This window comes from Lampris incognitus, chromosome 2 (assembly GCF_029633865.1).
Source record: "Lampris incognitus isolate fLamInc1 chromosome 2, fLamInc1.hap2, whole genome shotgun sequence".
NCBI classification, from domain to species: domain Eukaryota; kingdom Metazoa; phylum Chordata; class Actinopteri; order Lampriformes; family Lampridae; genus Lampris; species Lampris incognitus.
Window position 1 is genome coordinate 139,606,716 of NC_079212.1, and position 17,425 is coordinate 139,624,140.

Consider the following 17,425-nt stretch of genomic DNA (forward strand, 5'->3'; position numbering starts at 1 on the left):
GTTAGGGTTAGGGCGGCACGGTGGCGCAGTGGTTAGCGCGGTCGCCTCACAGCAAGAAGGTCCTGGGTTCGAGCCCCGGGGTAGTCCAACCTTGGTGGGTCATCCCGGGTCGTCCTCTGTGTGGAGTTTGCATGTTCTCCCCGTGTCTGCGTGGGTTTCCTCCGGGGGCTCTGGTTTCCTCCCTCAGTCCAAAGACATGTAGGTCAGGTGAATTGGCGGTACTAAATTGTCCCTAGGATGTGTGTGTGTGTGCGTGCCCTGTGATGGCCTTTCCAGGGTGTCTCCCTGCCTGCCGCCCAATGGCTGCTGGGATAGTCTCCAGCATCCCCGCGACCCTGAGAGCAGGATAAGCGGTTAAGACAATGGATGGATGGATATTAGGGTTAGTACTCCTGTCTGTGCCCCTGATCGAGGCATGGTAAGACGAACTGGAGCTGGTCCCCGGGTTGCTGCCCACTGCTCCTAGCTACACAGCTAGGACGGTTTAAATGCAGAGAAATGGTTAATGATGCAACATGTACGTTGCAGCAACTTATTGAAACGATGGAACACAGTCCGGGCGGTTTGAATCAAAGTAAGCAGAAGTGGAGTTTATTGTGTTGGCAGTGGTGTGGCACTCCATCTGCAAGCTGCAAAGCAATTCGGTGGGCAGCGTGCTGAGGATAGTGTCATGTCATCAGCTAATCCAGTACATGTGGCTGGCGGTGTTCAGCTGTGCCCTGCTAAAACTGGCTTCGCCATGATGTGGAAGCCTGTGACCCTCCTGATGAACTCGACTGGACACGCAATGCATAGACAGGGATTTTAATTTACACTTCACTTACAAATGCATTTCAAGCACAAGTCATGGGCTTTGATACTGAGCAATAATCAATATTCCACAATCCATGATGCATTGCATCTATTTAGGGTGCTGTAGACCAAAATAGCATTTTACAAAAAGAGTTTACAAATATTCATTTGTACAATATAACTTTCCGCACTACAAGGTCGTTCTCTACAAGCGGTCCACAAAAAGTCAAAGAAGAGGGAGCAAATTCAAACACAACTTTGAGGAGGAGAAACGTTCAAATAAATGATCTTTAATCGTGGGCTGAGTCCTTATAACGGGAAACCATGGATGAGTAAGGCTCTGGAAAACGGCGCACACCTCGGTAAAATGTTTATACAAAATGTTTGCAGTATACGATAACAGTGCTGTTTTCTGCAACAGCTGTGGATCAATACAAGTACACACCTGTATACACACACCTGTTGGAAAGATAAAGAAATGGCACATCAACCGTTTCACCTCCCCTTAACAAAGATATTGTGCTCTGAAATTGTTGGGGTAGAGTTTGGTTGGGTGATTTTTCTCTTTATTTGCAGTTGCTAACAGGAAAGAGGTAACACAACCCAAATGCTGACTAGTTCTGTGCTTCTGTGGCTTTGCGGTGATGTAACAGGGCAATTTCAATATAATTGCATCATTATTTAGTCAAGTCTCACTTGCGCCATAGTAGTTGAATAGGAAAGGCTTGTGTTGTTTTTCTTCTTTTAAAGATATTTGAGTTGCTCATTAGAAAAGGAAAAGTCAAATTAGCAAAAATAGATTGTCCTGAAGCGAATGTGAGGGCCAGCTGAACGCTAACTTGAAACGCCTGGCATTTCATAAAAAGCACCGATAAAGAAGGCTTCATGCTACGAAAAGAAGGCGGCTTAGCAGGAAGACGGGAATAAAAGGAAAAGAAAATGAATTCTTTGCGGCTCCTAGAATGTATTGTTGTTAATTGTGTAATCATCCAGTGTTGATGAAAAGATCCAGAGTGTTACTGCAGCAAGTGGTTGTCAGAGAGCCACCACTACCAGCAGGTGATGAATCTAAATGTGGAAGGGTGCAAAGGAAGTATGGTAGATAAGGTAGAAAGACAAAGAAAGGAGGAAACCCAAGTAAGTTATGGATGTATAAGAGATCTATGATGTCACAAATATGATATACAGATTTATTTTTCTGGATTTTCCCCCCCATTTTTCTCCCCAATTGTACTTGGCCAGTTACCCCACTCTTCCGAGCCGTCCCGGTTTGCTGCTTCACCCCCTCTGCCGATCCGGGGAGGGCTGCAGACTACCACATGTCTCCTCAGATACACGTGGAGTCACCAGCTGCTTCTTTTCACCTGACAGTGAGGAGTTTTACCAGGGGGTCGTAGCGCGTGGGAGGATCACGCTATTCCCCCCCAGTTCCCCCTCACCCCCAAACAGGCACCCCGACCGACCAGAGGAGGCGCTAGTGTAGCGACCAGGACACATACCCACACCCGGCTTCCCACCCGCAGACACGGCCAATTGTGTCTGTAGGGACACCCCACCCAAGCCGGAGGTAACACAGGGATTCGAACAGGCGATCCCCGTGTTGGTAGGCAACGGAATAGGCCGCTATGCCACCCGGACGCCCTTGATATACTGATTTTTGTGACGTCATAACCTGTCAACTCGTCGATCCGTTTTACTTCATCCACTACTGCACCGCTACTGTGACATGGTCTATGCACAAAGCCCGAATTACACTGGAAGTCAACTAGTATTGACCACAGCCAGAGAGATGTTAGGCCCTGTTTACACCTGGAATTAAAATGTGTCTTGGGTGATCCGATCACAAGTGGACAGCTCTAAGTGCAGGTGTGAATGCACGCAAGACACATTGAGGTCGCATTGAGAGCCGATCGCTCAGACCACATTCAGAGGAGGTCTGGGCCGCATATGGCCACATTCCTTTAGCCGTGTGTACGTAAATGTGTCCAGGGCCACATTGAAGGGCCACCTACTCAACTGATGTCTTCTATGTAAGCGGAAGTATTTCCTTATTCGTGTGCCTACGGCGTCATATTCAAGTGTGAAACAACTTGGTGCACAACTTCTGAAAATTTCGAAAAGCCCATAGAGCTACATTTACATGTGTCAAACATCTTGGACGATTTGGTTTGCCTGGAACATGCCAAGGAATAGATCTAGTCTGTATTGTTTTGATTTTCTCCCACGTGTCAGGGTCTTTGCAGACTTATTCTTCTTTTGATTACCGACAGACTAGACACGAGAAATGCATTACTGCCTCCCTCCAGTAATGCAAACGGAAGTGATGTTATGGGTTTATTTGCATATAGAGCGGGGAAGCGAGAGCCGATCACAAGTGGTCATTCGAGACGCATGTGGAGGTGCAAATGCCAGGTGTGAACCGAGGCACTTACAGCCGTCCACTTGTGATCGGATCACCCAAGACGCATGTTAATGCCAGGTATAAACAGCCTCTGAGATGAGGTGATAATTGCGTCACAAACTGCTTTCGCTGGAGCTTTTCACTTTTTATAGCGCCAGTCCAGCTAAGGGTGAATATTCCACCAGTCTTGCGTTTGGGGGGGAGGGGGGGATTAAGTATTTCCAGAAGCATAGAAAAATATTTTAAAGAATAAGTTGAATAAAAGCACATGCGCCTTGAAGCAGCTGCACAGTTTAGAGTGAGAAATGGATTTCCTGGGTCACAGCATGAGGGAGCAGTGAGACGGCGGAGACTTGGAAGAAAGAGACGAAGAAGTGCGAGAAAGAACAACATCGGCTTTCAGCTGGGCCCACGGATCACTTTTTATGTGCTTTAATTTGGCTTTAATCGCTCCGGCGTTCGTCTTTCGGATTATGTGGCGTCTGTATTTTTTTTAAAAAAAAAAGAAAGAAAAGCAAATCAAAATTTCTGATTCCGGTTAGCTGAGCAAACGGGAGACCCGAGCACGTCCCAACACCTATTGTGTCCTCAGTGTGCGGATACGTCGCAGCGCGGACATCTTGGTTGACGAAGCGCAGGCAGTTTTGTCAAACGTCAGGGGGTCCAGTTACCAAAACTCGGCCGGGAATCAGAATTCCTGTCGGCGTGCCGTACGAGCAGAAGACGAACGGCGGATCGTGAAAACACCATTACTCGTGTAAACTACTAATAAGACACGTTAGCCCCTAGCTAACGGGTCTGACCCTTTAGCCGAGCGGTAAGTGATGTCGCGTACACCCCGTATCGAATCCCGCACCGGGCAAGAAAATAACCGGTTACATTGGTGGCAGCGGTGGGATCCGGAAGTGTGCAGATCCTCAGAAGCCTCTTCGGAGCGCGGGAATGACAAAGCGTGAGGGTGCGCTTCCGGGGAGGGTGACGACTGTAAACTACTGATAAAACACGTTAGCCCCTAGCTAACGAGTCTGACCCTTTAGCCGAGCGGTTAGCGATGTCGCCCTGTGGTGCAGCACACCCCGTATCGAATCCCGCACCGGGCAAGAAAATAACCGGTTACACTCGTTTTTCTTTTTGGTTTTTTTCCCCCACCATCGCACCGTTAATCTCCCTCGCCGTGACTCTTGTCAGCGTGGCTGCGGTGAAGAAGATAGTAAATAAAGGCCGCTCTCTTGCCCAAGCCTCCCTATCTTTGTGCGGATATTCAATCACCACGATAAATTTATGAGGCACATTAAAAAAACAAAACTTCAACTCACTCTGAAGAACAACTAGGCTTGTTACTGTAAACTACTAACAAGACACGTTAGCCCCTAGCTAACGGGTCTGACCCTTTAGCCGAGCGGTTAGCGATGTCGCCTTGTGGCGCAGCACACACCGTATCGAATCCCGCACCGGGCAAGATAATAACCGGTTACGTTACTGCTGATCTGTGCTACACGTATTAACTGCCCCGAAATACACTACGACGCCGATCCAACACAAACGCAAGAATAAAGCTCAAAGTACGTCTGGAAGCCACACCTTTTAATTTGCTTTAATCCACTGAAACGCGATCGCAGCGTGCGCTGGCCTCGCGACGAGCGGAAACGCCCCCCTCGGCGGGACTCGCGCGACGTGTAAAACGTGTCACGAGTTCCGCTTCGCCGCTCACCCTTTGAAAACCGCATCGTGCAAACGTGCACAACCGGGACCAGGGTTCACACTTTAGTGACGAAGAAGAGATAAAACGACGAGGCGGCAAAGCGTGGCCGTCTCAGGGATCAGCCGCTGGTTTGGCGGAGAGAGGGGTAACAAGTAGTAGTGTGGTGTCCCCATACAGCATCACGCTGGAAGACGTCCACCGCCTTACGTCATTTTCAAACGGGGGGGGGGCTATTGAGTTTATTGTCGAAGAAGAAGAAGAAATGGCAACTGTGAGTCATAAAATGCACGAGTGACTCAACCGGATGGAGAAAGCTGGCTATGGTCGCCTCCGTTACTGCAGGATGGGGCATAATAGCGCCTGCAAGACCAGCGCTAGAAAACCTGAATAAATCCAGTCGACCATCTACACAAAGAAGTTCGACAAGTTGTCTTACTCCGAAAAGTTACGTTTTGAGACTAAAAGTGAAGGAAATGACCAACATTGCCGTCACGTGTTGTTGTTGTTGTTGTACATGTGTGTATTCGCCCACGTTCATGTAGCTTATTTTGTGTTCGAACTTCCGCTTCCTTTCCCCAGCGTCGACCTCGGTGAACGGCCGACACGCGCGCAGGGGAGCCCCGACGCGTGAACATGGCCGACACACGTGGCGGACGTGAGGGCGAGGTGAGACGCGAGACATGTTCTCCAACCTGTCCCATTGGCGATTTCTGCCAATCCACCTCGTCCTGGACCTGAGGTAAGCCCTTAAGATGTCCGGTCAGATTTAAGCATCTGTTGTGGGTGAATGTTGATGGAAAAGCACAACACAAAACAAAACCAATACAGAATGTATTCGAAGACCTCATATCACAACACACGAACAGCCCGAATTTAAAGTAAAAACCAAGTCTTTCTACGTGGGACGTAAAGATCTTCCCACGATGTGGGGGTCCTCCCTGTACAGAATGGGTTCGGTGGACAATAGTTAAGGGAGACGTTTCATTTTCGGCTCATCTGGGAGGAATGAAACGGCAGTACTGCGTTCGTACCCCGGTCTCTCTCGGTGACACTGCAGTCTTTGAGTAGGGGACTCAAGTTTAAATAATCAGAAAGCTGCATTGTACTTAAAGCTGCGTTACTGAAGTATAACACAAAACAACGACAAAAATAAGGATACCCAACGCCCCGGGAACAGCACAGAAGTAGAGAAGCATCTTTTCAGAGGCTGCAAAGAAAATGTCCCATTTTGCACTGTATCTCCTAAAGGCACCATAGACAGATACATATACATACATATATATCCATATATGTATACACATATGTATATATGTACACATACACATGTATATGTGTATACACACATATGCATATATGTACATATACATATGAATATATATATACACACATATGTATATATGTACACCTACACACATGTATACACATATATGTATATATGTACATATATATATGAATATATGTATACACATGTATATATGTACACCTACACACGTATATATGTATACACATATATGTATATATGTACATATACATATGAATATATGTATACACATATGTATATATGTACACCCACACGCACATATATGTATATGTATATATGTATGCAGTATGTATATAAGGAGGTTCAGGGTTTAGGAAGAGAGAAGGGGAAGCCTCTGTTTCGAAAGCCCAACTACAAAACGCGAACGCCTCATCGCCACAAATAAAAGGCTACATAGCAGATGGGGCGAGAGTTCGTTCCGGAAAAACAAAAGAAGAAGATGTTTCCCCTCCTGGCTGTCTTCGCAGCGCCACTTGCCGATGCGCCGCACGGCTCTGCCTGCACTTGACAGTACAAATGTAAAGGTTGGACTCGAACGTAGCCTAGCTTACTGAAAACGTGTACTGCCACCGGGAAGTGGCCCTTCTTCTTATCAAGCGCCTAAGATGCGAGAAATGGAGGCCTACGCCATCTAACGCCATGTCGTTTTGTTTTTTTAAAGAAAATGTTTAAAAGCAGGTTTGGGGAGGACTGTCCAGAACATGCTGCTGGCGTTAGTGGACTTCTCAAGGTCCAGAGAAACAGGTTTATGAGGACGGGAGATATAAACATAGAAATGAAGACAAACAATGACATTAAAAAAAAAAAAGAACAGAAGAAAAACCCCTTCCAAGAAGAAATGCTGTCATGCTCCTACACAAACAATACCCATGATGCATCTGGGGGAAGAGGGAGGTATATTTCCTCTTCATCCTGTTTGCTGTAACTCTCTCCAGTCTCTCCCCCACCATCAGCCCAGTCTGTAAAAGAAGAGACCTCCTCGGATGCATCCGCAGCATCAAGTCTCTCTCTCTCTCTCTCTCTCTAATTCACATTACTTCCCCCTGCCAAGACTGGATACGCTTACCACCCCCTGCAGGCCAGAGGTGGGAATGACACCGTATTCCTAAACGGACGTGGGGGAGGGGGAGTTGATGCCTCTGGTTCCACCCAGGGGTTAAAATTGGAAATTCACTGGGATAGATCAGATGGGTCGGCGGGCCAGGGATCAGACCCGGCTGGTGGGCTGACAGTGGTAGGTGTGGTTGTTTGATAGAGGGTCTCGCTCCGCCCCGCCATCCACACCCTGGGAACAGCAACCCTCACAAGGGGACTCTGTATGAGAGAGAGAGAGATAGACAATGTGTGTGTGTGTGTGAAAGAGAGAGAGAGACAATGGGTGTGAGAGAGTGAGAGAATGAGTATGTGTGAGAGAGGGTGAGAGAACGTGTGAGGGAGAGAGACAATGGGTGAGAGAGAGAACGTGTGTGTGAGAGGGAGAGAGAGACAATGGGTGAGAGAGAGGGTGAGACAGAGACAAGGTGAGAGAGAATGGATGTGAGAGAGAGAGGGGGGGGGACGTCAGAGAGCTGAAATATTTTCATTCAACGTCCACACATGCTCAGTAACCCAGGGAATCACAGGAAGTTGAATCGGTTCATCTGGACGCAACATTGTGTCCAGATGAACCGATTCAACTTCCTGTGATTTCCATTTAACACTTCTTCCATCCTTTCTTCCTGCTTTTCTTTCTGTCTTTGCCTTCCATTCCACCGCCGCAGCCACAGCTCTGTCAACTGCAGTGTGTACTACTATAGTGTGTATTGCAGTATGTACGGCAGTGTGTACTACTATAGTGTGTACTGCAGTATGTACTACAGTGTGTACTGCAGTGTGTATGGCAGTGTGTACGGCAGTGTGTGCTACAGTAGGGCGTCAGCTGTGTTGATGAAGTGAGGGTTAACCTTCATCACATCATCTCTACAGTGTGTCTGTTGTGGTATGTTGCGGGGGTAACACTCCACCAGCCGACGCCACACAAAGCTGTGCAAAGACGGCTAACCGCCACGCCGCCCTGGTACAACACAATGGAGCCTATTTCAATACAGCCCAGGAAAGGGAGCTGCAGACCAGGAAGTACCGGCTGCAGTCTCCACATATCCATGGACTGCCTACCTGTGATGTCACTGACGGACACCTTCCCACACAAGTTCGGTGGTGTTACAGAGACGCACAACAGGACCGCTACCGGTCATTATGGCTGCTAGGGAGCGCTAGCCCTGCAACATGTACACACAGAGATCATGACGCAATCCTGCTGCGTCCCGCTAAAGTCTGGTGAACCTCATGTCAGATGGCGCGGCTGCAGAGAAGCGATGTGATCTGGACACACACTGCAGCGGGTACATGTGTTGTGTTGATGTTCTGCAGAGAAGCGATGTGATCTGGACACACACTGCAGCGGGTACATGTGTTGTGTTGATGTTCTGCAGAGAAGCGATGTGATCTGGACACACTGCAGCGGGTACATGTGTTGTGTTGATGTTCTGCAGAGAAGCGATGTGATCTGGACACACACTGCAGCGGGTACATGTGTTGTGTTGATGTTCTGCAGAGAAGCGATGTGACCTGGACACACACTGCAGCGGGTACATGTGTTGTGTTGATGTTCTGCAGAGAAGCGATGTGACCTGGACACACACTGCAGCGGGTACATGTGTTGTGTTGATGTTCTGCAGAGAAGCGATGTGATCTGGACACACACTGCAGCGGGTACATGTGTTGTGTTGATGTTCTGCAGAGAAGCGATGTGATCTGGACACACTGCAGCGGGTACATGTGTTGTGTTGATGTTCTGCAGAGAAGCGATGTGACCTGGACACACACTGCAGCGGGTACATGTGTTGTGTTGATGTTCTGCAGAGAAGCGATGTGACCTGGACACACACTGCAGCGGGTACATGTGTTGTGTTGATGTTCTGCAGAGAAGCGATGTGATCTGGACACACACTGCAGCGGGTACATGTGTTGTGTTGATGTTCTGCAGAGAAGCGATGTGATCTGGACACACACTGCAGCGGGTACATGTGTTGTGTTGATGTTCTGGTCCGTGGGAGAGAAGGGCCTCCATGAAGTGTGTATAAAGTACAGCTTTGTGTGACTGTATTGAATGAATGTGTATTTCTGTTAACTGCATATGGATTTACAGGAGGATCTTAAGGGAAATTACTAGTCCAGCATTGTCTGTGTGTGTGTGTGTGTGTGTGTGTGTGTGTGTGTGTGTGTGTGTGTAGTAGTAGTAGTAGTAGGGAGTAGTCTGGGGTGTGTGTTTGTGTACATGCATGTGTGAGTGTGTGTTTGCGTGCATGGATGTGTGTGTGTGTTTGCGTGCATGTGTTTGAATTTGTGCGCGTGTGTGTATTTGTGTACATACATGCGTGTGTGTGTATGCGTTTGCGTGTGTGTGTGTGCGTACATGCACGTGTGTGTGTGAGGTGAACTGGAAACCAATGAAGTGCGTGTTTGCGTGCGTGCGTGCATGTGTCTAAGTGTGTAGTAGGGAGTTATGTGAAGTGTGTGTAGTAGGGAGCAGTGTGTGTGTGTAGTAGGGAGCTGTGTGTGTGTGTAAGTGTGTAGTAGGAAGTTATGTGAAGTGTGTGTGTAGTAGGTAGCTGTGTGTGTAGTAGGTAGCTGTGTGTGTAGTAGGTAGCTGTGTGTGTGTGTGTGTAGTAGGGAGCTGTGTGTGTGTGTGTGTAAGTGTGTGTGTAGTAGGTAGCTGTGTGTGTGTGTGTGTGTGTGTAGTAGGGAGCTGTGTGTGTGTGTGTGTAAGTGTGTAGTAAGGAGTTATGTGAAGTGTGTGTGTAGTAGGTAGCTGTGTGTGTGTGTGTAGTAGGGAGCTGTGTGTGTGTGTGTGTGTAGTAGGTAGCTGTGTGTGTGTGTGTGTGTAGTAGGTAGCTGTGTGTGTGCGTAGTAGGTAGCTGTGTGTGTGTGTGTGTGTGTGTGTGTAGTAGGGAGCAGTGTGTGTGTAGCAGGGAGCTGTGTGTGTGTGTGTGTGTGTGTGTAGTAGGGAGCAGTGTGTGTGTGTTGTAGGTAGCTGTGTGTGTGTGTGTGTGTGTGTGTGTGTGTAGTAGGGAGCAGTGTGTGTGTGTGTGTAGTAGGGAGCAGTGTGTGTGTAGCAGGGAGCTGTGTGTGTGTGTGTGTGTGTAGTAGGGAGCAGTGTGTGTGTGTTGTAGGTAGCTGTGTGTGTGTGTGTGTGTGTAGTAGGGAGCAGTGTGTGTGTGTGTGTGTGTGTGTGTGTGTAGTAGGGAGCAGTGTGTGTGTGTGTAGTAGGGAGCAGTGTGTGTGTGTGTGTGTGTGTGTGTGTGTGTAGTAGGGAGCAGTGTGTGTGTGTGTGTGTGTAGTAGGGAGCAGTGTGTGAGTGTGTAGTAGGGAGTTATGTGAAGTGTGTGTGTAGTAGGTAGCTGTGTGTGTGTGTGTGTGTGTGTAGTAGGGAGCAGTGTGTGTGTAGCAGGGAGCTGTGTGTGTGTGTGTGTAGTAGGGAGAAGTGTGTGTGTGTTGTAGGTAGCTGTGTGTGTGTGTGTGTAGTAGGGAGCAGTGTGTGTAGCAGTGTGTGTGTGTGTGTGTAGCAGGGAGCAGTGTGTGTGTGTGTGTGTGTGTAGCAGGGAGGAATGCTTGATAAGGAAGTTATGCACTAATGAGAAGGCAGATGGAAATTCTCTCGCAGCGTTTACTAACAAATAGGAGGCCGCAGGATTTATTAGAAATAATACCAACTGTCCATGCAGGCATTTTTTCCACTGTGCCTGGTTCTGTGTGTGTGTGTGTGTGCACATGTGTGTGTGTGTGTGTGTGTGCACATGTGTGTGTGTGTGTGTGAGAGATGAGCTGGAAACTCGTGAGGAAAACGTAGCTTGTGCTTGATGGTTAACAGCTGTGCCCGTTAGCAAGGCACTGTGGGTGTTGGGGTCTGCGTGCTACCTGCGTCCTGGCCGGGCTCTTCGGGCAGCAGGTGAGCGGCACTGGTCCCTTCGTGACTTGTGCCGAGCTGGAGACGTCGCATGTGGCGCACCACCGCCGTGGCGTTGAACGCTTGCTGTTGGTGGAACAGAGATTAAGAACTCCCCAGACGAGTCGGGGGTAGGACCTCGTCCGTCTGAGACGGAGACGTCCAAGGCAAGCGCTCGGGTTCGCAGAAACAACAGAAACAAAACCATCGCTAAAGATAACACCGCTCCGCCGTTCGACATTCATTACTGACACACATGACGAGCGCCGCGGTTCCAAGTTGGAACGCGGCTAAATTTCCTTGGCTTGGCCCGCTTTCATTCCACAAGGTCTCATTTTCCTCAATCATGTCATCCTCCCCAGTGGCCTCCACTCCCAACAAGCTCAAATAAACACGTTGCGACACTGAAATAATCACAATCCAGGAAAACATCCTCCGTCTCGCCTGCCTCGCAGCCGCCCGTGTACGCCGAGCAGGGGCGCGGCCGGCAGAAACGGGGCCCGGGTGCTGAAATACATGGGAGTTTTTTTTTTTTTTAGCGCGTCCTAGCTGTGTAAGCTAGGAGCCGTCCTAGCTTACACAGCTAGGACGGCTCCTAGCTTACACAGCTAGGACGGCTCCTAGCTTACACAGCTAGGAGCCGTCCTAGCTGTGTAAGCTAGGAGCGGCGGGCAGCCGCCGGGCAGCGCCCGGGGACCAACTCCGGTTCGTCTTGCCAGTATTAACCCTTAACACGCGTGTCTTTTTGACGGCGGGGGAACCCCGGAGAAAACCCACTGTAGACATGAGGAGAACATGCAAACTCCACACAGAATGACCCCCCCCCCCCCAGGTTGGACTACCCCGGGGTTCGAACCCAGGACCTTCTTGCTGTGAGGCGACAGCGCTAACCGCTGGGCCACCGTGCTGCCCAAAAGTGCACATGATGCTTAATTTAACGGCGTGCACGCTGAATTATGAATGAATACAGTTCTATGCTGGGGAAAAATGTAAAAACTGCACAATTGCAATCCTGATGAACGCACACTGTGAGTTGTGTTATGCACGCTCATAGGGGACAAAAGGGAATCCCGTTTACCTTGTGTATACAAACAAGGGCTGCAAATAAGGATCATTTTCATTATCAGTTAACGTCCATCCATTACCTTTCATCCTGCTCTCAGGGTGGCGGGGATGCTGGAGCTTATCCCAGCAGTCATTGGGCGGCAGGCGGGGAGACACCCTGGACAGGCCGCCAGGCCATCACAGGGCCGACATACATGCACACATTCACACCTAGGGACAATTTAGTACGGCCCGATCACCTGGCCTGCATGTCTTTGGACTGTGGGAGGAAACCCACGCAGACACGGGGAGAACATGAAAACTCCACACAGAGGACGTCCCGGGACGACCCCCGAGGTTGGACTACCCCGGGGCTCGAACCCAGGACCTTCGTGCTGCGATTAACTTGTCTTTTTTCATTCTATTTATCAACTAATCTTTTAGTCTCTAAGATGGTTAAAACGATGATAAATGTCCAGAGTGACGTCTTAAACCTCAGCAGCGAAGTCTTCCTCTCTTACTTTTACAACCCCCGAATCGGCAAAAGGCAAGCGAATCTGACCATTTGCGAAGGTTCAGCCAGGAAACGTTTTGGTATCGTCACTTGAGAAATGACTAAAATGACCGATTGGTGACCAGAATTGCAGTCGATTGAATAGCTGATCAATTAACCGATCAGTAGTTTTAGCATTAACGAAGAGCGTGGCAACTCGTAACTACGTATGTTTTGACTCACTCTCCACTTGCTTTTGGCGAAATTCTTCTTGATCTGAGCGCTGACGGATTCGTGGATGTTCTTGTCGAGGGCGGTGTCCCCAGCAATCCTGATGGGCAGAGGAGCAGAGGGAGGAAGTCACATACGGCCGCCGTCTGTAGTGTGTGTGTGTGTGTGTGTGTGATGATGGACTACCAGGGATGCTGTGGATGGAGCCTGTTCTCAGGTATAACTGTATAACAGGTATTTTGCTATCTCGGTTAAGAACAACGAGGACCCAGCACCTGAAACTTCTCACAAAATGGGGTCTGAAGCATCTGAGGGGAGTGTTATTTGAAAAGAAGCTCTGAGCCCTTTCTCGTTTGCAATGGTGATGGGACAGGCTGACGGACGAGATCAGGCAGGAGTCTCCATGGACTATGATGCTTTGCGAACGACATTGTGATCTGTAGCGAGAGTAGGGAGGAGGTTGAGGAGAACCTGGAGAGGTGGAGGTATGAAAGGCAGTAGGAGCAAGACGGGGTACCTATGCGTGAATGAGAGGGAGGACAGTGGAATGGTGAGGATGCGAGGAGTGGAGGGGACGAAGGCGTACGAGTTCAAATACTTGGGGGTCAACTGTCCAAAGTAACGGGGAGCGTGGAAGAGAGGTGAAGAAGAGAGCGCAGGCAGGGTGGAGTGGGTGGAGAAGAGTGTCAGGAGTGATTTGTGACAGAAGGGTACCAGCAAGAGTTAAAGGGAAGGTCTACAAGATGGTAGTGAGACCAGCTATGTTGTATGGTTTGGAGACAGTGGCACTGATGAAAAGACAGGAGGTGCAGCTGGAGGTGGCAGAGATGAAGATGCTAAGATTTTCATTGGGGGTGATGAAGAAGGACAGGATTAGGAACGAGTATATTAGAGGGCCAGCTCAGGTTGGACGGTTTGGAGACAAAGCAAGAGAGGCAAGATTGAGGTGGCTTGGACATGTGTGGAGGAGAGATGCTGGGTATATTGGGAGAAGGATGCTGAATATGGAGCTGCCAGGGAAGAGGAGAAGAGGAAGGCTAAAGAGGAGGTTTATGGATGTGGTGAGGGAGGACATGCAGGTGGCTGGTGTGACAGTGGAAGACACAGAGGACAGGAAGAGATGGAGACGGATGATCCGCTGTGGCGACCCCTAACTGGAGCAGCCGAAAGTGGTAGTAGTAGTAGTATAATTGGAAAACCAGTTTTGGTTTGATATTGTGCTTTACATTACCAAACCTCAGTTTGATTCTGAAACATGGCGTATCTATCTATCTATCGGTCGGTCCGTCGGTCGGTCGGTCGGTCCGTCGGTCCGTCGGTCCGTCGGTCGGTCCGTCCGTCCGTCCGTCCGTCTGTCTATAAGGCTCTATAAGCCTCCTATGAACCCTGTCCCAGCATGCTTACGCTTACTGACCACACTTTGCAGCTATGTATTGCAGAAGAAATAAGGCAGTGAGAATGGCTGTTATCTCTCTCTCTCTCTCTCTCTCTCTCTCTCTCTCTCTCTCTCTCTCTCTCTCTCTATCACTGCACTGTTGGCTGAGGGTGGAAAGTGCAGATCAAATTAGCACCCTGGGAGGGACTGTGTTTGTGAATGGAGGGATGCTGGGGAACGGGGTGAATCATTTATTTCTCTCTCTCTCTCTCACTAGCGCTCAGCAACCCCTCCTGATAATTACTGGCCATGTGGAAGGAGCCTAATACTGACAGTATGATAACAGCACAGACCAGCCACAACAAGGAGAGGACCCCTCCTGTTGGACTAACACTGTGTGTGTGTGTGTGTGTGTGTGTGTGTGTGTGTGTGTGTGTGTGTGTGTGTGTGTGTGTCTCTACCAGGGATGCTGCAGAGCCTGTTCACAGGTATAACGGATCCTTGGGTCTTTCTCCATCAGGTGTACGATGAAGTCTTTGGCTGTTCAACAAGCACAGACAGACAAGTGATAATGATTGACACAGTTATCCAACCAATCAGCACTGGGCAGTCGTCTCCACTTCCTCCGGCATCTGACGCTGCTCTGTTGATAACCCATGAAGAGCAACAGATGGCTTTTTTTTTTTTAAATTTCCCCCCATTTTCTCCTCAGTTGTACTTGGCCGATTACCTCCACTCTTCCGAGCCGTCCCGGTCGCTGCTCCACCCCCCTCTGCTGATCCGGGGAGGGCTGCAGACTACCACATGCCTCCTCCGATACATGTGGAGTCGCCAGCCGCTTCTTTTCACCTGACAGTGAGGAGTTTCACCAGGGGGACATGCATGGGAGGATCACGCTATTACCCCCCCCCCCCACTGAACAGGGGCCCCGGCCGACCAGAGGAGGCGCTAGTGCAGCGACCAGGACACATACCCACATCCGGCTTCCCACCCGCAGACACGGCCAACTGTGTCTGTAGGGACGCCCGACCAAGCCGGAGGTAACACGGGGATTCAAACCAGCGATCCCTGTGCTGGTAGGCAACGGAGTAGACCACCACGCTAATCGGACGCCCAACAGAGGGCATGTTTTGATGCGACATACAGTACATAACGCTGGACATAGCTAAAAGACAGGGATGTGGTGGAGAAGTGTGTCTGGGTAAACTTTAAACCAGATTATCCATTAATATCCAAGAGAGATTACTGATTTGTGTTGAATTCCAGGAGTTCGCCAGTCTTGTCTGAGGTACTCTGGATAAAATCCTCCACCAGACGGTAAATATTATGAGACCTGGTCAGGTTTTTCTTCGATCTAAACATCACGCCATGCATGTATCGTGCATCACAGTCTGGACCATGACTGTGCAGCTAAATACACGGACGGGTTTGTGATGCGCGAAGAATCTCGTCTTACCCGAATCGGAGATGTCGTCCCAGTACGGAGAGTCAAACTCGTATTCCGCCTTGAGGATCTGCTCGAACAGTTTGGCATCGTTTTCGTCATAAAACGGAGGGTAGCCGCACAACCTGGGACAGACGGGACCACATCAGATGTTTTCCCGGACACACTACTTGTCTCAGCGGCACCAACAGGGAGGTTAACATAGGAATAAATGTGATGCAGTATAGCCAGAAAATCAGATATTCATACATCCATAAATGATACCAAACGTGGTGGATTTTTCGTTCTTTATTAAAGTGGATCTCCTTATGAGATTGTACTATCCTGTGTTGGACTCCCATGTAGGGAAAAGTGTTAAGAGGAAACACAACCGGATGCAAGGAAAGTGAGTTTACTTCAATGGGGAAAAATGCAGAAATGTTTGCACTCGGTTAATTTGTGCTTCAGGAAAAAACAAAAAAAATCACTGACATGACCGCCATCCATTTACTCACAGTATATATGCAATGACTCCGATAGACCAGCAGTCCACGGCCTTACTGTAGGGTTTCTGAGCCAGGACCTCGGGGGCTGGAAAACAAGACTCATCATTTACCAGGCACCACAGGTACGGTAAACAGCGAGCTATTTCATCACACATCCGTTATCCAAACCGCTTATCCTGCTCTCAGGGTCGCGGGGTCGCTGGAGCCTATCCCAGCGGTCATTGGGCGGCAGGCGGGGAGACACCCTGGACAGGCGGTCAGACCATCACACACATTCACACCTAGGGACAATTTAGTATGGCTGATTCGCCTGACCTACATGTCTTTGGACTGTGGGAGGAAACCCACACAGACACCCGAAGAACATGCAAACTCCACACAGAGGACGACCCGAGATGACCCACCAAGGTTGGACTACCCCGGGGCTCGAACCCAGGACCTTCTCGCTGTGAGGTGACCTCGCTAACCGCTGTGCCACCGTGCCGCCCAAATTAAACATTTTGAACAAGAATTCAGGGAATAATTTACGAGACCTCTCGTAAACCGGTGTTTGTTTACTGGAACACCCCCCCGCCCTTTTCACACATGGTCCGTCCCATGTGCCAGTTTTACATAATAAGGAAACAAACACTTAGGCAGGCAAGGATGTCCGTCCTCAGTCTGCCATTCATTATTTACAAGGCTCAGCGAAAAATACCCGGATTTTTTGTTTCCACGGATCCAAAAGTTGTTCCTGTTCGTGGGAGGTTACGTAACAGTGCCCTCTCGGGGCGCAATTCGGCATGCTGGATGGCTTTGAAAAATAAAAACTGAAAACGCTGAGCTTTGGTTATTTACAGATGCACATCCACCTCGTCTCCAGGCTGGCCTCCATCTTACCAGCAACCCCTGCAGAACCCCCGCGGTTTCCAGCGTGGGCCAAGATCCTGTACAACGCCGAACGCATATCTGCTACCAGTGTACACGGTCACCGACTGTCCTTCCGCCGGTTTGCAAGTCCGGCTTAATGCAAGCAGCTCATCTGCCCGTGCAGACAAATGACCCATTACACATCTGACCGCAAAACCAGGGCTCGGTGCTCTCACGGGGATTTAAAATCAGTCAAAAACGACGCGTATGTTTATTTTACAATCTTCCCTGTTCCACTAACTCG

At 49.3% G+C, this 17,425-nt stretch overlaps 1 protein-coding gene across 1 annotated transcript in view; it reads right to left on the reverse strand.

The window, feature by feature from the left end:
* Positions 1-6,469: 6,469 nt before the first annotated feature.
* The window catches only part of LOC130107198 (calcium/calmodulin-dependent protein kinase type 1-like), an 86,470-nt gene continuing 75,514 nt past the window's right edge, over positions 6,470-17,425 (reverse strand). Inside the window, exons 7-12 of the mRNA XM_056273667.1 lie at positions 16,282-16,357; positions 15,800-15,912; positions 14,805-14,883; positions 12,981-13,068; positions 11,173-11,287; positions 6,470-7,530 (exon numbers count right to left, since the gene is read on the reverse strand). Coding sequence (XP_056129642.1) covers positions 7,424-7,530; positions 11,173-11,287; positions 12,981-13,068; positions 14,805-14,883; positions 15,800-15,912; positions 16,282-16,357 — 578 coding nt within the window. The 3' untranslated portion in view covers positions 6,470-7,423. The remainder of the gene's footprint in view (positions 7,531-11,172; positions 11,288-12,980; positions 13,069-14,804; positions 14,884-15,799; positions 15,913-16,281; positions 16,358-17,425) is intronic.